Below are 25,551 nucleotides of genomic sequence, written 5' to 3'. Positions count from 1 at the left end.
AATTTAAATCAACGGAATCATTTGTAAGTATAGTAGATATAACAAATCGAAACAAAATGTTCAAAACTAGGCACCCCCTGTTTTGGTATTGCATTCTGGGTAGGTTAAAGGTCATCGTCTCTGGCGCTAAGATCGACTTTACAGGAAAAGAAATGTTTACCCCACGTGCATCTCGGTCTATTTATTCCCCCTTTGCAGCAACAAGAAGTTCAAAATCATCATCGTCTGGTCGCAGAAGTGTTGGCATTTTCTCAACTGGAAAAAGAACTCCATTTGCTTCAAGGTTCGTGTTTTGTCTGTCCGTCTAGTTTCACGTTTGACACTCCGTATTAACTGCTTCCGGCCACAAATTTGGTGATTTGGTCACAAATCACTTTTATTTATTTATTTATTTATTTATTTTATTTATTTATTTTATTTATTTTATTTATTTTATTTATTGTATTTTTCATGGTTATCATGAAATAGATTACTTGATTTTTTTATTACTTATTTTGGCCTTAATATGTTTATCATCTAATATAAAATTTATACTTCTGTAGTTGATTGTGAACACTGATTGTGAACGAAAAAGCAACCCAGCCAGCGACATTGCAATAGAGCCCACTGTTTTGTGAACAAAATAGCCATGTTGATAGTTGAAATGTAACAGTTTGTAATTGTTGTTTTGGTCGTTTCTTTGTTAATAGTAAAAAGGTTTTAGCCAAAGTGAAGATCATATGTCGTGTTTGTCATACGTATTTTGAGTTCATACCATCAGAAAATGGGTTTTTCGCACAGTCACTTGGGGGCTGAAAATCACTAAATACTAATTTTAAAAAAAAAATCATCCGCTATACGTATATAAATAAACAAGTTGTGAAGCACAGCACCTAGTAAATCGACACCCTGTCGGTTTCAAATTTTGATTTCTTACCTTAAAATCCGAAACAAAATTTTTAGAGGGAATCAGGTGTTACGTTAATAACCACTGTTCATAATCGCTAACTTGGTTTTATTCAAAACTGCACAAATCCCGCGTTTTCTAATGATATCCGATGATTTCATGAACAAAAATGGCCAGCAGCCAGATTCAAGGGGGATTTGCACAGAGTTCTGGGTAAATCAAGTGCGCATTCTCATTTTTAGCCAATCAGGCCGTAACAACGAGTATTTCCTTGATTTACCCAGAACTCAAAAAATAGCCAATGCATTATTCAAATAATGTGGTCATTTTATCTGGCTACCAACATCACTTTCCACATCACTGGATTGGTACTAGGACATTGTCTGTTGCAATACATGTCAGTGTCTGTGTATAGACTTCGCATAAAATGACAAAAAAATAAAAAATAAATCACATTGGCTGTAAACTAGTTTGAATATAACAGTTTGTGATGGTAAGCTAATATCTTAGCGTACCAGTGAGCTATATTGTAATATTGCTGGATGTGTTGCTTTTTTATTCATAGTGATTATCTAGTACACAATAAATACCGTTTTTGGTTTAGATTCTCTTCTATTGGAGATATGCTCTATTAAATATTATATACATCATAAATCCAGTCGTCTTTACTGATTCAATTTGTTGTAGGAGTCCTGCCATCAACAAGTCATTGCTACACACATCACAGATAGTAGAGGAATCCTCACAATACGTGGTTGAGATTTATGGAGCATCATTGCCTGTACTCATCACAGAAGCGTTAACTTTGGCAGATCGTAAGTACTATAAAGTGGTTTACTGTCACCGCCATATTGTTCCAAACAATAAAACGGCAACATTTCCATCACCTTAGAATTCTAAAAGAAAGGAAACAACACTTATTGCATGTAGAGCAATTTGTTATGTACCGGTAATAAGACAATAGTTTTCAGTACATTACAATGACTGTATAACTGAAAAATATTTTTGCAACCTTATTTTCACTTAGTTCGCAGAAAAACAATTCATGAGTACTTTGTTTGCCTGTATTTTTGATCAGTACACTACTACGTGTACATCTGATTAGTGTCGACCATTGTTATGAAAATGACAACGTATCAAAGATTTCAGTTAATTGAACACACCAATTTTAATGTTCATTCTTATATTACCACTAATCATTGTGTCAATGACAGTTGCAAACTGAATGGAACACAGTCCCCCCTATCCATGCCCTACAAGAGATGGCTCAGACAATCCCTCTATCCATGCCCTACAGGAGATGGCTCAGACGACCCCTCTATCCATGCCCTACAGGAGATGGCTCAGACAGTCCCTCTATCCATGCCCTACAGGAGATGGCTCAGACGACCCCTCTATCCATGCCCTACAGGAGATGGCTCAGACAGTCCCTCTATCCATGCCCTACAGGAGATGGCTCAGACAGTCCCTCTATCCATGCCCTACAGGAGATGGCTCAGACAGTCCCTCTATCCATGCCCTACAGGAGATGGCTCAGACAGTCCCCCCTATCCATGCCCTACAAGAGATGGCTCAGACAGTCCCTCTATCCATGCCCTACAAGAGATGGCTCAGACAGTCCCTCTATCCATGCCCTACAAGAGATGGCTCAGACAGTCCCTCTATCCATGCCCTACAAGAGATGGCTCAGACAGTCCCTCTATCCATGCCCTACAGGAGATGGCTCAGACAGTCCCTCTATCCATGCCCTACAGGAGATGGCTCAGACAGTCCCTCTATCCATGCCCTACAGGAGATGGCTCAGACAGTCCCTCTATCCATGTCCTACAGGAGATGGCTCAGACAGTCCCTCTATCCATGCCCTACAAGAGATGGCTCAGACAGTCCCTCTATCCATGCCCTACAGGAGATGGCTCAGACAGTCCCTCTATCCATGCCCTACAAGAGATGGCTCAGACAGTCCCTCTATCCATGCCCTACAGGAGATGGCTCAGAAGTATATCCAAACATTGCTCAAATGAAATTAAAATACATTATCATTGTTTACAAAAACATGCAAATGACTTGAAATGGTTGTTTTGCAAAATTTAAACTGCAAAAATGACTTCTACAGTATAACTTAGCACAGTGTACTCAGATTTCAAGAGTGCAAGACATGTGTTGAATGAATACATACATATACATTTACTCTGACATTGATAGGCACCACAGAGACTAGTGTAAAGATAGATCCAAATGGATGGGCGTGGTTGGTATGTGGAAGAAGGTTATTTGCCTGGAGATACAAGCAAACCCATGTTGTTAGGGTGAGTTTATACCTAGCATCTTGCAGTGCCTGTTGTCTATATTAAACTGTATTTAGCTTGTTTCAACAATCTGGGAGCTGCATACAACATTATTATGATGATTATTCATCTCTCTCTATTCATTCTTTCATGTAATCTCAGTTTGACATGTCTGAAATTAGTTTAGAGTTACAAATTACCCATATTGAAAATAGTTTTGTAAATTTGTTACAACAATGTTTTCTTGATATATTTCTGTGTAATATGTACGATGTATACTCACCTATGTACATGATTGCAATATAGAGAACTTATTGTAGTTTTATTGTGTGCAAGATACATGGACCAACATAAGGGAAGAGTAGGAAATCAAACTTGCGGTTAACCGCGGTCATTACCGTGGTGGTGGTGGGTGCTCGCTGGTCGACCGCATTTTATGCAAATTTATGCATAGATTCCATGACCCCGGTTTACCGCGGTCGTGTGCGGTAGGCTCGTGTGGCAATTTACACCCTATTGTTAAGACTATGAATGGACACAATAGACTGGGAAACTAAAGGTTACTTGCCGCCGCTGTATGGTCTCAGGATTTATTTTAAAAGATTAATGTTTCGCGTATACCAATATAATCGTACTGGCTGTGAATATTTCACCATTGCCGACGTAATTATGCAAACTTATTTTCCATTGTTTACGTACTGGCTGTGAATATTTAAACTTTGTCGACTTGATAATGCGTTGCCTTTGTAATAATTACGCAAACTTATTTTCCGTTGTTTACATACGGGTTGTGAATATTTCAACATTGTCGACTTGAAATTGCGTTGCTTTCGTATAATTTGTATAATTTATAACTACACGACTTAGTCGAAACCGCGACTTACTGCCTCAGAGACGGGGCCACTGAATAACTGTTGTTGATAATGATATTGTAAACAAACACGCACACACAAAACATTAAAGCCAGAAAAGTCAAGTCAAGAAACAACATTTCAAATAATAATAATTATGGTTTGACATCTATATCATTTTGAAATAAACTAAATTTCATGTAAATAAAATCCATGCGTTACAATTTACTGTAATTTCAAACTCAGGGCAGCGTACTTTGAACGCAGAGTATTCGATCGCTTACATTTCGAGTGAAAAAAAACAAACAACGTCAGGTGCTTTTGAACTACGTGCGGTTGGCACAGTAACGGGCAATAACCTCAGCGGTTCACGAATGAAATTCTAATCGAGCCAGCTGGCGTTATCGTTCGGTATCATAAAGTCAATAATTATTCATTCAAAATGCCTTTCACACTCACGAGTACCATGGAACATGAACATGTAACAGAAAAATATCGTCTTTTGTTTAAAGAAGATTCTGTCAACCAAGAATACATGCACAAGGCAAGATTTATGAAACGAAACAGAAAATAATCATGTCATTGTCAGTGCAATGCAGACAGCCTGACCTGTTTTGATTAGTTCGCCCGTTTCTCGTTTGCTGGCCATTTTTTCTGGAGTGTGACACAAATGGTGAACATGATACTGCCAAATCAATCAAGAACCAGGATACGGCTTGGATACGCTGAAACTTTGTAAATCGTCCTCTTTTCAATTGTAGACTTTATTCCAGTGTGCATCACTTTGGAAATTGACGCTAAATACATGTACTAAATACTAAACAAGCGCACATATCGTATTCATTTACAGCATCGGATTTTAAAACAATGACTCGGGGGGAATAACAAAGAAACTGTTAAGTACGTATTTCACACATTACCGAGGACCGCGGTTGTGACTTGTACAGCGGTAGAGGCCCCTAATTATAAGCAGTCCGCGGCTCTTCTCGGCGTTCTGCGGTACACCGAGGTAATGACCGCGGTGCACCGCCCGTTTGATTTCCTACTCTTCCCTAAGAGTATTTAGATCTTGCAATGCAATCGCAGTCAAAATTGTCATTCTAACTCAGAACCCTATCAACGTTGGCCTTACAGTTAGATGACAATTTTGTTTTCAAATACCCCTGGAAAATGTTCTATGTTCTTCGTGTAATTAGGTGTTCTTATGCAAGGGATTTTTCCACACAAAAATGGTTAGTTGGCTTAATATTACCCCAATGGTTCATTGGCTGTGAAAGATTGGTATTTTTTCCCCCTGATTTGTAAGGAAAATGCGTTTCACAACTTGTCTCTTTATTTTGTTTCATGCCATATTTAAGATGGTGGCCCCCATATAGTAAACATGCATTTATTTTACTATCACTTGTACACCAGCTGACTGTGAATGCAACGCAACGTACATGTAGTTAGGTCAGCTATTGCCCAAATATGGACACTGATGTATTGTTATCAGATCTTGTTCAACAAATTAATCTTGTCTCATTGCCTCATTGCAAAAACTGTCAATGATTTGTCCAATTTCGTTGTAGTCCACATTGTGTAAAGAACTGCCATTGCCACCCAGTGATCTCTCCCACAAGTGTGATCTAGTGAGTGTAATACCATCAAGTGATGGCGGTTCCAGTGTCAGTGTTATGGCGGTGTCACCAGATGGAATCATTCGATATTGGCCTAGTCTGACCAACGAGGGGGCATTTGTGGAAACAAGTGCTGATCTAAATGGAGAAGAATGTTTCTGTCTTACTGCTGTACAGGTAATGGGAGTCTGCTTACAGTGGTCACAATAATTTGTTAGTCTGTCACCATTATTATTGATTGTCGGTTAATTTACAAAATATGAAGTTCAAGATTGACTCTTTTGTGCAATTACATCTCACTTATTTTATAACAGATACAAATACCCTTGTTTGTCTGAACCCCCAGATAGTAGCAGAGTATATCATGTCCCATCGTTTTAGAATGCATTTCTTGTACATTTGCTCTCTGTTTTCTGCTATCCTTCATATACAATGTATCAGTCTTTTTTTACAGCCCTATGGTTATATCTTGGCTACAACTACCAATCAACTTCTCATACTGTCACCAGCTAGCTCTGGAATGCAGGTATGGATACTTACTTTTGCAATGTACATCATCAATATATTATGACTACCACTTTTTTCAAACCTGTATTTTCTCCATGAGTAGCGCATTTGCTTATGTAATTACAGCCATATGTTTGTAGTAAGACTAAATCATACCTCAATGATCTATACATTATAGATCATGTGTTTTTAATAGAAATAATATGGTATTAGAAAATTATTGGAATATAGCATTGTGAGTATGCATGATCAGTATCATAAGTACCGTGAAACAGGTGAATCCTAAACGTCTGGTTAACAGAGTGAAAGAAATAATGTTTCTGACTGAAAGCAGAATATTAGCATGTCATGTGTTTCCTTAGAGAAAAAGTTTCTTTTTATTTGCAGCAATTTTGTGTTCTTTTATTGTGCGTTTTCTTTTTTTCATTCAACTTGTGGAATCTTTGGTTGAAATATTTCTTTTTTTCAGAATACAGTGAGCTGTCGTCAACTGAGTCCTAATAAAGGAATGTTTTCTAGAATGTCTTCATTCATCTTTGGATCTCAGAGAACTCAGTCTGCACAGTTGGTTAGTACCATATTTATAATGTATCATAAGTGGCATTCACATTACAGATCATCTGCCACGTTTGGTTCAAATAGCAGATCAATGAGAGTGAATCCCGATGTGGATCTTTGTTAATTTGAACTGTTGTCAGTGTTCTCCACAAATAAAATTTGAAGAGGGGTGCTAATTTGCATATAATTAGCTGGTGACAATCACTTCACGCATCTAGCCATTGTTTTTTGTTTATTTATTCAGCCAGTGTTTCCCCAGACACCCAATCCATTGTCCTACTTGTTACCTAATGCCACTATCTGTCTCTTAGTTCTTTGTTTTATCACCTGTCAATTAACAAGAAGTCTCAATAAAGTCATCAGGACATCTTCCCGGACTCATGAAACAGCTGTTCACCGAAAACAAAGGAGGGCCCTGAAGATATATAGAGGGGCGCTACAAATTGAAGAGGGGCGCAAATAAATTAAAGAGGGGCGCTGCGCCCCTTTTAAACCCCTCGTGGAGAACACTGGTTGTAATTCTTTTGCTAACATAAAGGATTACAAATTTAGACACATTTCGAGATCCTGTAACGTGAACACAGTAATACACTAGCATTCTATTCCTGAATATCTTCAAAATGAGTCCTTTGTAACAATGGTAATTCTAATCTAACTCTAATCTTTGTTTGACCTTTACCTCCAAGATTTCAGAGAACTGATTTATTTACTGTTTTATTTAGGCTGCTCATTGCATCCTGGCATCTGTTGATGAAATTGATGAGGACGATGAAGATGATATCAGATATTTCTATGCGTTGATTGGTAACGTGGTGCAGAAATGGCAGCTAAGCCATGGAGGAAATGAAAAGGTGACTTGTGCAAGAAATGTCATGTTTTGTTGTCTGCCATCGCTCAGCAATGTCTGAAATACTTTTTTGTTTTATTATAAATTTTGACAAAATTCAACTGACAAAGATGATAAACAAATTTAAAATAACATTGTTTATGAATTGAACACTTCTGAAATAATTTATTATTCTGTTTATGTTCTACGAGATTATGAAATTTCAGAGCGTATGTAAATTGATGCAGCTTGACAGCAGACTTCCATTCATGTGTATTTATTAATTTTCTTTTGTTTTATTACAGATTGTATTTGAATGTCATGTTGAGAAATATATGAGAGATCATTTCATTCAAGAAATGGTAGGATTCATTTTAAAACATATTTGCTTTACATAATCATTTATTCGTTCGGCTCTGATAGATGGCAGTAGTGACTGAATAAGGCAAAAAATTAAAGGCTTTGTTTCTCGTCCCAGGAAAAATTGAAAAATGATTCAGTTTTAATTTCTTTTTCAATTTTCTTTTCTATTAAGAATATTGAACACAACAACAACAAGATTATTTATTTTATTTATTGTATAATGCTTTTGTTTGCATTCATGATTTGGATTGACAAAACAAATTGTGTACAAACCTACTGTATGTGTTGTTCTCTTCATTGGTAGTGCAAACAAAAATATGTTTGAGGTGCAGGTTTCGAACTAATAACTATGACCGGAGGTACATTACTTGGGGTTTGCAGCGCGCATAGTACAGTTACCTTGGGCATGCGTATTCGCATTTTTCTGAGTTGGAATGCTTATGCGAGAGCGAGATCGAAACAGGATCTTGGTATCATGTCACTGTAGTTGCAAACCCCAAGTAATGTACCTCTGGTATGTCAATGAAAACCAAAACTTATTTTTCCAAAGGCCTAATCTTTGTATATATGGTGTACATGAAATTTTGTACCAGTGGTATTTTCACTGGCATTCTTGAGGCAGGTGAGTCAGTGTCTCAGAATGTTGTATCCACAAATATCTGACAGTTTCAATTTAACACAGTACATATGTATTTAATTTTAGGATGTTAGTGGTGTTGAAGACTCTAACCAAATCAAAGTATGGATGTTAGATATGCAGCTTGTCAGGTATGATATGACTATGAATAATTAAATCGTGAATGGAGTCTGTATGGGTACAACTTGACATATGCTTATTGTTCTGTGGATCAATAAATCATAGCAAATGTAATAATGCATGTAAGGATCATATATATGGTAGAGAGAGAGAGAGGCCAACTCATTAATGAAAATATACTAAATTCATCTACATGTATTTTGAAAATTCAAAGATATTGACTTAAAACATTTTTGAAATCACCAGCCTATTTTGTGACAAAAATAATGGCTATCTTTTAGCAAATAGTCATTTTCATCAGTATTTTCAGTAAAATGCTATTATAATATTGCTTTATAATTGTGTTCTATACTCCATAAACTTACTTGAATTTATCACTGAGATAATCATATTTAGAATTTTAATACTAATTTACAGGGGTGGTATAGCTGTGTTGGGTGCTGCCTACGATACCAGAGCTGTTATGCCGACTATGTGTTATGCAGTTGGTGAGTTGAATTCACTTCACTAGTAGCTTTGTAACCTGACTATTCTCTCTTGATGAGAAACATTTGGATTTAAACTCAACATTAAATTCTCTGTTACATTTATGAATGTCACTGGTGCAGCCTTCACTGTAAAGGTGTAATAGATACATTTTTTTGGCAGGTATTTTTGACATGTCAGCTAATGATGCTCCATGCAATACAACAGCATTTTCATTGCTGCAGTACTCAGTACGATACCAGGTATTTCTTGTTTACTATTATCTATTAGCTCACCATAGATTCTATGTATAGTGTGGTTAGACTTCTTTTATATCATAGAAATATATACTGTAAAAAACATTAGTTTAGCTCTGAATTTACTTTCACTATTTTCGTTGAGGTGAAAATCAAATCCAGCGAATATACCCTTTTCCCAAATTTACATTCAACTCAACAATCAGTGACAAAAAATTCCATTCAAAACACTCAAAAAAATTTTTTTTTTAATTACAGCTAAAATTAAGTATTTTACAGTAATGCAAACAATTCTTAAAACCAGTACAACTCAACAAATGATTAAAGTGTGTCAAATTATAATGTATATATATTCATAATTTCACAAATTCTCTTGATCATCATTTGCACATTTTTGTTTGCACATTTAAACATCAGGCTTTTGACAATTATGTTGTGATGAACTTCTCACTTTACCCTTATTACCCTATGTTTGACTCATCTAGGAATCAAATGAAGACAAGCTACTAAGCCATTGTCTGTTAATATCTGATTATAACAGTAGAACAGCATACATGTATGCGAGTAGTTATGTTATATGTTTAACAGGTAAGTATCAATACTGGGGTGTGAACACTACTAGGTTCTAATTTTTGAATTGCAAATTAATAGAGTTCTTTGTTTGTGTTCCCAAGTCTTGTTGCCATTCACAGAATAAGATAAGATGTTGAATACATTGCATATAATGAATATTCAGTGTATTCTTACAGAACTATTCGTTATTATTCAGATCAATGGCAAATGAATACTAGTCATGACTCTTGCATGCTACAGATAAACTGCAGTATATTTGTAATTTGCATACTAATTATACAAAAGTAAATTCAAAGCAACATACATCGTCACAAAGCATCACATCATTACCGACTGCAAAGTCACTTGTTCTCCATGCTAAAGATGAACTGCAGTATATTTGTAATATACATACTAATTATAAAAAAGTAAATTCAAAGCAACATACATCGTCACAAAGCATCACATCATTACCGACTGCAAAGTCACTTGTTCTCCATGCTAAAGATGAGCTGCAGTATATTTGTAATATACATACTAATTATAAAAAAGTAAATTCAAAGTATACTTTCAATCAATGTGATGTAAATTAACTTACACTTTAGTTGCAGGTAAAGAAGCCTCCTATGATAAAATAGATTTCCGATCTCCCGGTGATTGTCTCTTGGGATCAGGTAAGCTTATACATTATTAGGATAATCAGTCATTCTTACTGTAGTATAGCAACATTTACATAAACATTATCGTTTGAATGACTGACTGAAACGATGGTAAATAATGTAATTGAACAATACTGCTACAATGTGACTGATGTAGGTTTGTTTAGTATTTGTCTAGAACTAAAATTAGACTTTTTCTAGTAGGAGTACATGTTATCTCTTCAGTCGTCAACAAATTTGGTCTGTGTTTTTATTATGATTGCTGGTTGTTTTTACTACAGGTTCCTGTGACAAAATACCCATATTTTTCTCTAATAATCATGGCCTGGTTACTTTAAAAGGACAAGAATCTAAAGTATTGGGGTAAGAATTGATACTCATAGCTTATTTTTAAATGCACAAGTCAATATACACTTTGATTTTGACTCTGTGGATGGTCAACAAAGCAAACTAGCGATCAGAACACAAGGAAGATGTGATGTTAATTCATTTTTTTCTTCTTTTTAATGTACCCTGCAGCCCTGATATATCTGCTGTGTCAGAAACCAGTTTCACTTCTGAGGTATTTATCTTGCACACAAGATTAGTTTGTACCGCTTTGCTGTGTTATGTAATACAATATTTCTAGCGTATGCTTTCAGAAAGAAACAAAATAATTGAACCACGACAAGAAAAAACAAAATTCCCTACATAATTGGAATATCTTTTTTATTGTCCCTAATATCTCCTCCTAATATTTTTTTGACTCTTTAAAAGAGTGCCATTCATCTGCATTAGCAGAACTATTTTTTTAGGAGGGGGCAATAAAATTAAAAAAAATTACATGTTTCCATATTTTCAAGAACGAAACCTGATTAGTGAAAATTCGTATTCATTGAAAAAAAATTGCCACAGGTATATACAAAAAAAAATCGATTAATAGCTAGCAATAATTTCTTTTCCTTGTCAGTCAATCTTTGGAGGTGGTACTCCGGCACGACCTGATAGAGTGGAAGAGATGAGTCAGAGTGAAGATAGCACCTTGAGACTAAAAGCTGCTTTTCTACATGCATGTAAACATAACCTTGTAAGTATTATGTTGGGGGAGGTTGTACCTTAACCGGGGGGGTATTGTGTATATGCTAATGATGTGACAAAGTGAAGACGCGTTTGAACTGAGACACAAGTACGTTTTTGGAGGTCATGGCTTGCCATGTTTTTTGACTACTTCCCATTTACGGTGGCAATGAAAATGATTGAGCAAGTGTATGTGTTATTATTTTTATTGCAAATTACAACTTTTATTTCTCAGCATGTGCTTGTTACAGTGGCATGAATGAACTAATGCATTGTTTACAAAACTTGACAAGGTCTGTGTGTGGTACATCTGTTGCTTGAATTATACCCTATCATTCGACCACTCAAAAAATAATTTCTGTTTTTCTTTTAATAATTCTGCTACTCCCCAAGATATTTTTTTTCATGGTCGAATTAATAGAAAGATTACACATTTGGGCTTGAATTTGTTCTGAAATGTAACTGACATGTCTGTTTAAACATTCATTTTATTACTTGAAGGATCATGCACAGGCCATCGTAAATGATCTCTTCCCGTCCTCTGATGTAACCGTGGAAGGAGCAGGATCCACCATTGACATCACTGTAGCTACATTAAGTCGTGAAATAATTGATGATTTCCCTGCATCTGATCCAAGATGGGCGGAATCAGTACCCCATGGTAAGAATGAGTTTCTCTCAATCATGCGTGACACAAATTTTAGAACCTTCAAGTTTTAAAAAGCAAATCAGGCTTGAAAATTTCACAAACTAAAGATTTGAAAACCTCTTTTAAACCACAGTTTAATTTTTGATCTTTCATGAAGTAAACTTGCAGTTGTTTTGAATAAGACCTGTGATTATTCCATCTAGGTCCAAACTTAACAAAGAAATTAACGGAAAATACACCAATACTTGTGTATTATATTATTTTGTCCAACTTCAATTGTGATAGACCAACCACATAACTACATAAAACTGTTGATTTGTGGTCTACATTCATCTCATTACAGATGCAGCTTCTTCCACAACCTCTTTAATTCTCCTTCACCAGTTAGAAGACAAGCTGAAAGCACATGACTACTTTCTATCATTTTTGAAAAACACAGATCTTTGGGATAAGGTAAGTGAAGTACAGAAATTCAAATTTTTTCACTGCCAATTTCTACTAATATAAACAGTTTTAATTTAAAGAAAAATGATTGTGAATTTCACGAGTCAGAGAAAAATTTTGTATCAGTGAGGTGAGCATTTCATTTTGGATTTTTATCACCTTTGAACACCATTGTAAAATTTTTAGCTCACTAATGCCAAATTATAAGATTGTATATATTGGTAGCAGGGAATCGTTTTACAGAGTTCAAACTTGCATTAGCCAAAATCTATAAATGTTGACAGAATCTTGTAAATTCATCGTGTTGGTTTCCCCATAATGCATGAATATGATCTCTTTTGTAGCTGACTGTTGTTTTGAATAGAGACCATCAGTTGAGTACACATCAGCTGTTATGTGAACATGCTGAGAAACTCACAGCGGCGATATCATTAAGGGGACACCATACCTCGTAAGTACATCCATGAAACATTTGACTGGTACAACTCAATTAACCCAGTGTCTTCTGCATGAAAGAGAGAATGTTTTTTTAGTGGAATGTCATGCAAACATCGGCACTAACAAAATAACTGATAATAAAATTATATATCTCTCAGCATCTAAGAAAACTACTCTATCAAAGTCACCAGAATACAGCTAGAGTGTCACATGAACAGGTTTTCAATTGCCTCCATACACAGACACTGAGTTTGACAATGTTGACCATAGAGCATTATATTTGCTGAGCATCAAGCCTGTTCCATAGATCTAAATTTCTATCAACTGCACTCTGCTGCACATTTCCCTATTATCAGATGTGATCAAAGTCACAACACTGACTGTATTCCAGCTGAGAACACATCAGCAAGCCTTTAATCCCATTGCCATTGATTTCTTGTGACATTCACTTGAAAGTGTGAATCTTTTTTGCCATGAAAATTTGAAATCTTTGTCAACTTGAACCGTATCAGAACAATAATTGCTCGGATAAGTTTAACAACACAATGTTCGCAAGTTCTGCATCATAAAGATATGATAAGAAAAAAAAATACATTGATGTTTTGATTCACCAGTATACATACATATGGTGTTATTTGATTGTGAAGCACTGAATATCAGTTTTGTTGACTGTTGCTTTGTCTTGTCAGGTTTCCCAATGTTGTGGATGCTGCAATACGTAAAGTACTACAGCATAGAGGAGATACGCATGTACCATCTGGACTTTCCCCTCAAGATCTTTTCTATAGAGAGGTCAGTACTGGTCTGCATGTCAAGCACATTCAATCAATAGATTTAATTATTAAGTCATTGGTAGAATCACAATAAGAGACAGTATTTTCGACCATGGTGTCTAGCTGTCTGGGGTGGCATATCATGAAACAAATAATTCATTTCGGCCAATTTGTATTGTATGTCCTTTATATTAAAACCGTGTGTGTACACCAGAGCCTGTAGAAATGACAGTTTTATCTCTTTTATGATAAAAATATTACAAATGTTAAAAAACAAAAAATATTTTTTAAGAAATGTCAAATTTAGTTTCACAGGTTCACTCACAAATATTGTATTTATTTTCTTGTAATTGTCAGTTATCAAGGATTCATGAAATTGTGGAGGCATTGTTAGAGTATGAACAAGATATGCTGAATACTCACTTGGCATTACACGATCAGCTGACCCTCATTTCCAACATTAACACCATAGTAGAGGTAAGTTGTACTTTAGTTTACCAGTCATTGGTATATGTACACCAATGATTGTGTGCTCATCTAATAAGCATATCTTGTGATAAAGAAAAAATGGTGTTTACAGATTTTAAATAGTCACATTTCATTTCTGTTTGATGGCGTATTTGTTTTATGTGATGAATGTGGAACAGGTTGTTATTGTTATTATATTAGTGACTATAATGTCTACAGAGGTTTTCTCACAGCTGTTAAGCCTTAAGTTATTGACATTTTCTGAAAATAATAAGATCTTAATTGTCTACTTAGTGACAAATGCACACTTGTAGTTATAACCATCTTTGTTTTCTGTATTCAGGGAATGTTACATGAAGCATGGCAGTTCAGACAATCTAAAGCACTGGTATATCAATCCACCAATTCATCAATTGCACAGCTTGAATTCATCCCTTGGACAGGTTAGCATGAATTTCATTTGCAACTCAGCCATGGGATTTATAGATTTTAGTAAAAGGGAAATTCATGTATACCGTACTTATCTGGGTAAGAGCCCATGCCGGGGCAAATGCCCACCCCCACTTTTGACACAATAAAGTTGAGGTCATAAAAATATTCTACACAAAAAATAACAAAAAAACTATTTTCTACTTGATGACTGTGGTTGTATTAACAATTGACTTTCTTGATGTCTGTTATGATGCTTATAAAATTGTTTAAATATAATTGTTAATTGTGTAAAACAAGGGGTGAACGCGAAATAGCTGTGACAGCAAAATAGGTATTTTGCTTTCTGCCTTCAGGACAGCGCGTTCACTGCTAATTAGTCCCCGTTCGGACGCAGTCCGAAAACGGGGACTTATGTTTTGCCCTGTGTGCGTCCGTCCGTCCGTGCGTCCGTGCGTCCGTGATCACCTGTATCTCGAACATGCATGGACCGATTAAGTTCAAACTTCACTCATACATCACACATTATATGGGACATATGCACATGCATTTTTTTCATGATCCGATTAACGATAGCCGAATAGCGGCCATTTTAAGGCCGAAAATGCATCAAAATCGCACATTTTCACCATTCCGGACCCGGATCTCAGTTATGCATGGACGGATTTTGTTCAAATTTGGTACATACATTAAACATAATAGGACCTTGATGCACGTCATTTTTTTTTTTGGATCGGGTTCGAAATGGCCGACTGGCGGCCATTTTGTTTTAAAGAATTCAGTTCTGGATCCGTATCTGAGACATGCTTGGATTGATCGAGTTCAAACTTCACACACACAAGGTACATCATGTCACAAATATGTATGTGCATTTGTTTCATGATCTCATTAACGATAGCCAAATGGCGGCCGCTTTAAGGCCGAAAATGCATTGAAATCGCACATTTTCACCATTCCGGACCCGGATCTCAGTTATGCATGGACGGATTTCATTCAAATTTGGTACATACATTAAACATAAATAGGACCTTGATGCACATCATTTTTTTTTTCGGATCAAGTTTGAAATAGCCGACTGGCGGCCATTTTGTTTTAAAGAATTCAGTTCTGGATCCGTATCCGAGACATGTCTGGATTGATCAAGTTCAAACTTCACACACACAAGGTACATCATGTCACAAATATGTATGTGCATTTGTTTCATGATCTCATTAACGATAGCCAAATGGGGGCCGCTTTAAGGCCGAAAATGCATTGAAATCGCACATTTTCACCATTCCGGACCCGTATCTCAGTTATGCATGGATGGATTTTGTTCAAATTTGGTACATACATTAAACATAATATGACCTTGATGCACATCTTTTTTTTTTTCGGATCAAGTTCGAAATGGCCGACTGGCGGCCATTTTGTTAAAGAATTCAGTTCTGGATCCGTATCCAAGACATGTCTGGATTGATCAAGTTCAAACTTCACACACACATGGTACATCATGTCACAAATAGATATGTGCATTTGTTTGCTGATCTGCTTAACAATAGCGGAATGATGGCCATTTTAAGGCCGAAAATGCATCAAAATCACGTATTTTCACAATTCCAGAACCCGGATCTCAGTCATGCATGGATGGATTTTGTTCAGATTTAGCACAATGTGTTGTACATATGCAGGTGCATTTCGGTCATGATCTGCTTTGAATGTATATGTCACTCAAATATGAACGGAACGGGGACGTGTCATTGACAATGACTTGTTTACATTTATTTTTCAAGATTTTTTTTTCAAAATCATAACAGTCAGCAGGTCTATAAAAATATATATTAAAGCTGAAACGCAAGTTCCTTTTTTGAAATATGCCGTGGCCCTAAAATTGTCCGGCCGTTTGGTGTGTGCTTCTTTAGAAACGATTCACGCAAATCATATAAGGAGAGTCACTAAGCAAGTGACGCACTCGTTTGGCTTTAGCGTCGTCGCCAACTTTTTTACCTTCTTTCATCATCGCTATTGTATTTCTGTCATGAAAACAATTCTTCTGTTGTTGTATAAAAAAAAAAACTTCCTATTTCAAGCCCACCGCGATATCCATACAGTGAGACATTCCAATCGCCGGAACTTGCTGAATGATAACTTTCACCGTGATTGATAAGCGTAGAGTCTGATAAGAAAGCAATGTCACGATTTGATCTTTATGATGAAATACGAGTAGTGATGTCATTCTTAGCCAATCAGTAAAGCAGATGCATAAAAGTCAAAGATGATTGCCAGACTGTAAACAAAAGCATCGTGTGCCATCGCAGCAGAGCGACCCAATTTTTCTTGTCTCTTTATTGTGATAATACATGAATGAAAAGTGCCAAGCTGACAGACTGCGAAATCCGTGGATTAAAAGTGCTAAGTCCAAATTGCGTGGGACGATATCGACGAACTTCAGGAAGAAGTTGTAGGGATTTTGTTCGACGACTACAGTGACGCCGACTTGGACCTTTAGGGTTTTGATTTTGACGAAGATGGAAATGAACGTATAAATAAAGATTTTTCAATCAGCTATAAATTTTTATAATTTTTACTGTGTAAATTTGTAAATTATTATTGATCTTGTATGACAGTTGATTCATAATTTGTCGAGACCAGAAATCAGTTTACGCAGTTTAACCCCTGACATTGTTTTTTCCATTTACTGCTTTCTTAGCATCCACTGGTCCCAAAGGTATGAGAGCTCTGCTTGTCAGACAGGTAAGTCTCTGATTGTTGTATTCTCATATAAATAAATAAGGTGTATTTTCTAGACTAGCTGATGCTACTCTGCTCTAAGTTTAGTGCTAGTCCATCCATTAGGAGTGTCGTTACTACAGAAACCATATTCCTTGTTTGTGATCACAACATGTGAATGATAAGGCTTGTGTGACCAATTGGTTTACCTGATATATCAATAATATACTGCTGTACTCCTGTGTCTATGACCTGCCCCTAATGAAATGAAATTCTAGTTTGTAAGTGAATGATATTAAACTCAGTGACTGTGCATTTGGTTCATCTACTCTGTCACTGCTTGAGAGATATCGCTTCACTATAGTTACTTGCTATACCTATGACTTGCAATTACTGTATGTTCCTTGACTAGCATTCACTTGTTTTGGAGTATGGCATCAATGAGACGGAGGATGTACAGTGGAGGGGTACACTGTTTCAGCAGTTATTGGAGTTGACTGATATTCTATTAGACGGCTACTTAGCACAGTTGGAATCTGTGAAAGAGAAACACAGTGAAGACAGTGATCAGTACAGTGAATTAAAACATGTATATGAGCAGCAGAGATATGTATTAATCATACCATTTGGTAAGTATTGGTAACTTTGTTTTTGTGTGTGAAATCTAGTGTTGTTTAGCATATCCTCTTGCAATTAGTACTGTATTTCTATTGGTAACACGTGTTCAGGTAAACTACAGAGGTGAGTTATAATAAGTGATGTTTTAATGAGCTGACAATAAATGCAATTTTGGGCTTATGTACACTAATACTTTATTTTCGCTGGAATTTATTTTCGCTGAAAAGGCTTTTGGGGCGTTTTGCTTGGAATTTATTTACACTGATTTTTGATGAGATTAATGTAAAATATAGGAAAAAATGTATATTCGCTGGATTTTATTTTCACGGAATCATCCCTTCAGCAAAAATAGCGAAAATAAATTCCAAGCGAAAATAAAGTATTCTACAGTATAACAAATATAGTAATGATACATTACTTCTGAAAGTCAATGGTGCTTGATTTCTCATTCACATAAATATTCTGACTTGTGACTGGTGGTAATCTTATCACTACATCCATCTTACTCTCTAGCCTGAAAGTTTTCAGAGGTTCTGCGTCGTAGGTTTTAGAAATAAGAGTCTATAGATCTCATTCTATACCTTTATTGTTATGCCTGCTTATTACCAATACTTCTTTGCTCTACAACATGGCTGCTTGATATTTGGATTAATTCACAATGAGTGGAAACTCTTGACCAATTTCCTAAATACAGACATGTAAAAAAAAATTTTGTTCTGAAAGGCAAACTCAGTGGTCAAGTTGAAATAATTGTAATTGTTTTACAACAAAGGCTTTCATATATAAAAATACTGTGAACTGCCAAATTTTCGTCACTAGAAAATTTGTGACTTCATTATTTTATGACATTCATGAAGAAAAAATGTGAGAAAGTGACTGACACTCGTCGGACCCCAGAGAAATTGTCAATGCTACAAACTTTCACAAGACTTCCACTAATTTACAGAATTCTTAGTCTAGCTTTTCAACTTTTTGCAAGATTGGTCACATCACTTCACACAACATTATTACTCTGCTTTACAGTTGAACAGTCTCAACTAGAGAGGGCAGCATCACTTGCTGAAAAATACTGTGATTTCAATATCCTAGTGAAACTATGTGAGGAGACGGATAACCAAGAGAGACTACAACGATACATGAATCAGTTTGCAGAGAAGGTAATGTTCATACATGTAGCAAGGTGTACAATTGAATGAGGACTTTTTGTTTACCACAAACAGATACTCGGTACTTGATAAATACCGGGGGTACTGCGCGGTAACAGATGTAACCATATCGGTATGGATAATACCATTTTATTCACAGGAACACAGGAAACAATGCTGTACAATGTATTTAAATTCAAAGTTTGCACCAAACCATCTGTTTGGCCGTTAATGAAGCCTCTCTCTGACTAACAAATGATTAAATTAATGCACAGAACTAGGTTAAAAATGGCCATGAACCATTAAAATGTATGCAATGGTGGTAAAAATATATAACTGCATAAAAATAAAATGAACACTATGCAATGATAATGATATGAATAAACGTACTAATTGTACTAAACATACTGATTGTAGTAAGCATAGTTCCATTTAAATAACTATATATATGCACAAGGTATGACGAAAATACTTAGTGATGTCCTGGGGTTAGAAAATGTACTGTGTGGTCTTTGAAGTTTGCACTGTTTATCAAATTATGTATACTAGTAAATGATTGAATGTATATGTAAAATGTATATTTGCATAGTATATATAATACACACATGGGAAGCTTTCAGTGACTGTAGATTTTTTTTAATTTGAGGATAACTCATCATTTATTAGTATGATGCCATCAAATTGTTGTATGATACATGCCACTGCAGACATCATTGTCATACACAAGTTATGAATGTGTAGAGTTGTTTAATGCCAAGTGATTGTAAATGTTTTACCTGTATAATTTTTTTTTATCTCATCTTGTGTTTTCAGGGCTTCACAGATTTCGTCTTTAAGTGGTATTTAGATGAAGGTATGAACATGCAACACAGAATTTATTTTATTTTTGCTAATGAAGCACCAAGAATTTCTATCCTCTCAAACAATTTTGTGAAATTGGAAGTTTTAGTATGTGGTTTTGTGACATTCAGTTCTTGTCCTAATCTTGGACATTTCTAGCGGTAATCACAATTTACAGTATTAATAATTATGTTAATTACATCATATTTGTAGGCAAACGTGGTAAGTTGCTGTCACAGCCTTTACCACGGAATCAACAAGCAGCGCTTGGTCAGTTTCTTGATTCCCATGACCATCTTAGCTGGTTGCATGATATTCAGATGAACTCATACAGCAAGGTAGGTTTGTTGGCTTTATCATTTGAACTGCACATATTCTAGTCTGCCATATTAGTCTTTACTGGACTGGATGCAGTTTTTGCAACTCAAGGTTGCCTAGTCTTGCAAGGGGGGCGTTAGCCTGCAGCTGAGATCTGCAAAAGCTGTATCTAAAACATATCACTCATTTTATTCTTAATTTTTGCTTGTCTAAATCCAATGACTCTATGAATAATTAATGACATTACTTAGTGACATACAACAGTGATGAATAGACAAATAAATATATGTTGTTTTTACAGGCACATGATACACTGAAAAGGCTGGCCTTCAAAGAGACAGAACAGTTTTCTCGAAAAAAGGTAATGTATTATATGTAGTTGACTTGACTGATTCAGTGAGGTTAATATGTTTCTATCAGAGGAAAGGTACACATTCATTCATACACATTCATGGACTATCCAAAACACATGGTAGATTCAAATTTCATTTCTTTTGTAATGCAGACATTGATTAGTTTGAGTAAATTATCTGCCCTGGCAAGTGATGAAGTACAAGAAGATGAAATACAAGGTACAAAATTAACACAATAATAATGTCATTAACATAGTTCATCTACAATGCATACCGGTATACCGTATTGGCTCTTACTCTATTACTCTATTATGGAAGTGCATATAAAACTAAAAATCGCATTGGTTGTATACTGAATCATATTACTTATTTTGATCCTAGAAACACCTCTAATATACAGAAACATATGCGCTACAGAAATCAAATGCGCTATGTACATTGATATACATGTATATATCAATTTTAATGATGGTGGCCAATATGTAACAGTGTTTTCTCTAGGAATTTTCATCAAACATGGAGGAGTGCACTATTAAATATGATATGATTGCTCATGGAACTTGTTTATACCGGTACCTAAAAGTATGAGTAGTATCATGATAATGTTAATTGTCTAATTTTGTTTTCTGTAATATTGTAGAATACTTTATTTCAGCTGGAATAAATTTTTGCTAAAAAAAGACTTTTTGGGTGTTTTTTTTGGAATTTATTTTCACTGATTTTTGACAAGTTGAATGTAAAATGCAGGAAAACAGGTATATTCGCTAGATTTTATTTTCACTGCATCATCCTTCAGCGAAAATTAATTCCAATCGAAAATAAAATATTTTACAGTACCCCAAAAAAAATTCTTCCAATCATTACCACTATGGCTGCACTAAAATCGATTCAGGTAATACAGTGTACACCATTCAAATAGAATAAATGAAGGGGGCTCATAAAAATTGTCATATTTATGTGTATACCAAAAATAAAAAAACACATTGTCTTCTTTTTTGTTTTTTCTAAATTTCTAGTTCTTTTCTTTTTCTAGACTTGATTGATGAACAAATACTCCTTGCTCACCAGGAAGCTTTGCCAGTCAATGTATTACATGTAAATATATTATACATTTTTAGTATCTCTTATTTTGGACATGCCTGGATGGATCATGTTCAAATACATCTTAGGAAATAGATGCATACTATAGCATAACTACATCATTTTGCTTACACACATATTGTTTTTGTTCTTTAAATTAAACAGAGTCTTCAGATAGATCAGGATACAATGCCACCATTTTCAGCTATGAACCTTATTCAGGTTGGTATAGGGATATGTTTTAGCATATTTCTGGTCTTTTCCATTATTTAACAGAATTTGGAGTGACGGCAAGTTTAATAACAAATAATGATGCTTTGTATGGAAGACAATATTCAACACAGTGCTAAACAAAGGACGATATGCTGCATATATAACTGTTGTGTTAGAGTTTATAATCAAAGCGTGGACAATTCATTTGATTCGGTGGAACTTCACTGTTTTAACGACTGTAAACTATTTTTCGTATGTTGCAGTTGTATTGTAGTGAACACAATTCCTCGTCCAATGAATATGACTTCAAGAAATCTCTTGATTTGCTTTCCTACGTTTCCAAGGTAGGTGAGAAATAATATATATGATCAAAGTAAGATGGCAGTATCATTAAAATGCAGATACTTGTCAGGTTTTATCAGCTAACATTACTGTGGTATTTGTGTGAAAATTTATTAAATATTCAGAAAAAATTCCCCTGAAATCCACTTGTATAATGTACATATATCAAACTCTTTTAATGTCTGGCTGGAAAATCTACCTCCCCAAAACAAGACAATTACTGCTCACAACAACAATGACAGCAACAACATAAATTCTTGTAAGTTTGATTTATTTATTTAAAGGAGGATGCTGAGTATGAAGAATTGAAGCTTCATATATGGTGTCAATCAATCAAGAAAGACAAGTAAGAAACTTTCACTATTGCTTAAAATACTACATGTATGCAGATAATTCTAGTGTTGGTGTAATACTGCTGTATTCTATTCCCTTAGTCTGGGACAAATTATAAATCAGTTACTTTAACAGTTAAACTTTTTTTATTTTCCCAGTTGGACTCAGATCCAGGGACCCGAACCCTTAGCTTCCTGTGAACATACCATCTTCTTTCGGACACTAGGACTGGCTTATGACCAGGGTAGGTGGAATAGATGGACACAATTGTTAACAAATTATTTTTTCAATATTCAGATATCAAGATCTCTCCCTAATTCTAATCAATTAGTCTTTGTCTCAATAGCAACTCACCCTAACAATTTAATGAAAATTTATCCACAACTTTATCTTGCTGACATACAAAAACAAAACATTCCTGGCAAAATATAACTTTGACCTCCATAATCCAACTTGGATATATTTACTGGCAATAAGGGCAACAGCATATGTTGATTTGCCCAGAGTCTCTCCAAAATCCATGGTCTAGGCCAAGGGCAATACCCTGTTAGTTGGGTGATTCAAATATGCATTGGTTAACACATCACATGCAGATAATGTGATCACATGCTAGTACTCATTATTATTATACATCTGTCACCGTAACTCCATAAGTTACAATGTGCCGTAATTTTGCGGTATTTTACAGGGTATTTCCATCTTACCAGATAAGAAAATGCGAATTCCAAATATGGAATAATTACATGCGTAAGTGTCCTCTAATAAGAAAAACAAACATGGCTGCAACTCCACACAAAGAATTTCGCTGATTCTGTTCCAAACTTTTTGGATTTCTGCATTCTCATGATGTATCTTTGGAAGGAAAAGATGTATAAAAATAAGATGCTGCACGTCGTTCGATACTCTCGCTGTACTGTCTTTGTACATACTTTGAGGTAACCTCGTAATAACCTCATAGTATTATAATATTATAAACCAAATAACCAACTTGAACAAAGCAAAGCAACTCAATATACCCAACACAAATTGAATGTAATGTGTTACAATGTACAATAGTATAATAATACTATCTGTATGGTTTCACAACAGGACTGGATCTACATGAGTATCTACCTGACATTGACACATTGCTGTCGTCTGATGAACTTGGTGATCTCAGAGACAGCTCACATTTCCAATATCTTATAAGAGCAGGATATGAACAAATAGAACGTGTGGTAACCTGAACATCTATCATTGTCTGGAGACAAGTGCTCCCTTGATGTTTTGCTGCTACCATCAATACTTGTGAAGATGGTTATCCATCTGTACTATCAAGCTGTCAGAAATACTGTCAACCTAAGGATGTTATGTTCAAACTTGAAATACTGCCAAAAGAATGCCTATATGGTGTGGTGATATGTCGCTGAGGGAGATCTTTGCTTTTGATGTTGTTGCCATGCAACCAAATTCCCAATGACAGAATATAAACAGGATGACAGGAAACTGTATATTGATTGAACCACACAGAGATGGATGTATTTAGCAAGAGTTGATGTAGTTGACATGATCAATGCGCAATTAAGCTTCATGTATATATACATACAACACAAACTTGTGAGCTAGCTAAAAATTTAGTTTTTTCCCAATTGAGGAGTTATATCTTGTACAAAATGGAAATCTTTGTAATAAAAAAAAGACATAACACTGTTTATACCGTCTTTAAACAATTAAAAAAAAACTATACCAGAACATAGTGTATTTTTGAATTGTTTATTTATTTCCACCAGAAACAATTGAATTAAACATAATACTTGAGTAAAAAAATGAGAAAAATCATGTAAACATAATAAATAGCTCTATTTGAGCTAGCGGAACATTAATAAATGATACGCAAACTGAGGGCACAGCAAAATTGTATGTATGAAACCTATTCAACATTTCAAACCTTTCGTGTTTCGTGAAGTTATTGACATGCTGCTGGTAGTGTTTCAGATTCTCATTTTCTGTACAGTTTAGAGCATTTGAATACAAGTGTGGATGTTCACTGCTTCCATATAAATACAAGTGTGGATGTTCAGTCTCCATATGACTACAAGTGTGGATGTTCATAATCTCTATATATACCAGTGTAGGTATTTAGAGTTTGCATATGAGTAAAGGTGTGGGTGTTTACATCCTTCATATGAATACTAGTGTGAATGTTCAGTGCTTCCATATAAATACAAGTGTGGATGTTCAGTCTCCATATGAATACAAGTGTGGATGTTCATAACCTCAGTATAAATACAGGTGTAGGTATTTAGAGCCTGTATATGAATACAAGTGTGAATGTTTACAGCCTTCATATGAATACAAGTGTGGGTGTTTACAGTCGCCATATGGATACAAGTGCGGATGTTCAGTGCTTCCATATGAATACAAGTGTGAATGTTCATACCCTCGGGATGAATACAGGTGTAGGTATTTAGAGCCTGCATATGAATACAAGTGTGAATGTTTACAGCCTTCATATGAATACAAGTGTGGGTGTTTACAGTCGCCATATGGATACAAGTGCGGATGTTCAGTGCTTCCATATGAATACAAGTGTGGATGTGCATAGCTCTATATATACAAGTGTAGGTATTTAGAGCTTGCATATGAGTAAAAGTGTGGGTGTTTACATCCTCCATATGAATACTAGTGTGGATGTTCAGTCTCCATGTGAATGCAAGTGTGGATGTTCATAATCTCAGTATAAATACAGGTGTAGGTATTTAGAGCCTGTATATGAATGTTC

General features: G+C 35.4%; 1 protein-coding gene across 2 annotated transcripts; it reads left to right on the top strand.

Moving 5' to 3' along the window:
* The first annotated feature begins 126 nt into the window (after positions 1-126).
* Positions 127-24,836, top strand: LOC100374754 (nuclear pore complex protein Nup133-like). Of its 2 annotated transcripts, XM_006811470.3 has the most exons (35): positions 127-283; positions 1,574-1,701; positions 3,089-3,192; positions 5,591-5,815; positions 6,093-6,164; positions 6,615-6,713; positions 7,426-7,554; positions 7,835-7,891; positions 8,596-8,660; positions 9,067-9,137; positions 9,298-9,377; positions 9,857-9,959; positions 10,529-10,597; positions 10,864-10,945; positions 11,102-11,144; positions 11,532-11,648; positions 12,140-12,299; positions 12,631-12,740; positions 13,076-13,182; positions 13,859-13,961; positions 14,300-14,419; positions 14,754-14,853; positions 17,529-17,572; positions 17,961-18,177; positions 19,190-19,323; positions 20,125-20,164; positions 20,365-20,489; positions 20,771-20,830; positions 20,975-21,041; positions 21,856-21,917; positions 22,068-22,124; positions 22,379-22,459; positions 22,742-22,803; positions 22,949-23,034; positions 23,880-24,836. In XM_006811470.3, the coding sequence occupies exons 1-35, from the start codon at positions 153-155 to the stop codon at positions 24,014-24,016; spliced, it is 3,447 nt and encodes a 1,148-aa protein (XP_006811533.1). In that variant the 5' UTR covers positions 127-152; the 3' UTR covers positions 24,017-24,836. The 2 variants fall into 2 exon arrangements, with proteins under 2 accessions (XP_006811533.1, XP_085348190.1); XM_085492064.1 differs by lacking the exons at positions 22,068-22,124; positions 22,379-22,459; positions 22,742-22,803; positions 22,949-23,034; positions 23,880-24,836 and adding an exon at positions 22,179-22,279.
* Positions 24,837-25,551: the final 715 nt, after the last annotated feature.

This window comes from Saccoglossus kowalevskii, chromosome 2 (assembly GCF_978046115.1).
Source record: "Saccoglossus kowalevskii chromosome 2, keSacKowa6.1, whole genome shotgun sequence".
In the NCBI taxonomy this organism is placed as follows: Eukaryota; Metazoa; Hemichordata; class Enteropneusta; family Harrimaniidae; genus Saccoglossus; species Saccoglossus kowalevskii.
Note: the sequence above shows the minus strand (reverse complement) of the source record. Positions and strands in the feature narration are given on the sequence as shown.

Coding starts and splice junctions, on each gene's coding strand:
- LOC100374754 (XM_006811470.3), top strand. CDS start 153: ATGTTTACCCCACGTGCATCTCGGTCTATTTATTCCCCCTTTGCAGCA. Junction 12,741..13,075: donor ACACAGATCTTTGGGATAAG/GTAAGTGAAGTA, acceptor TCTCTTTTGTAG/CTGACTGTTGTTTTGAATAG. Junction 18,178..19,189: donor TGTATTAATCATACCATTTG/GTAAGTATTGGT, acceptor TCTGCTTTACAG/TTGAACAGTCTCAACTAGAG.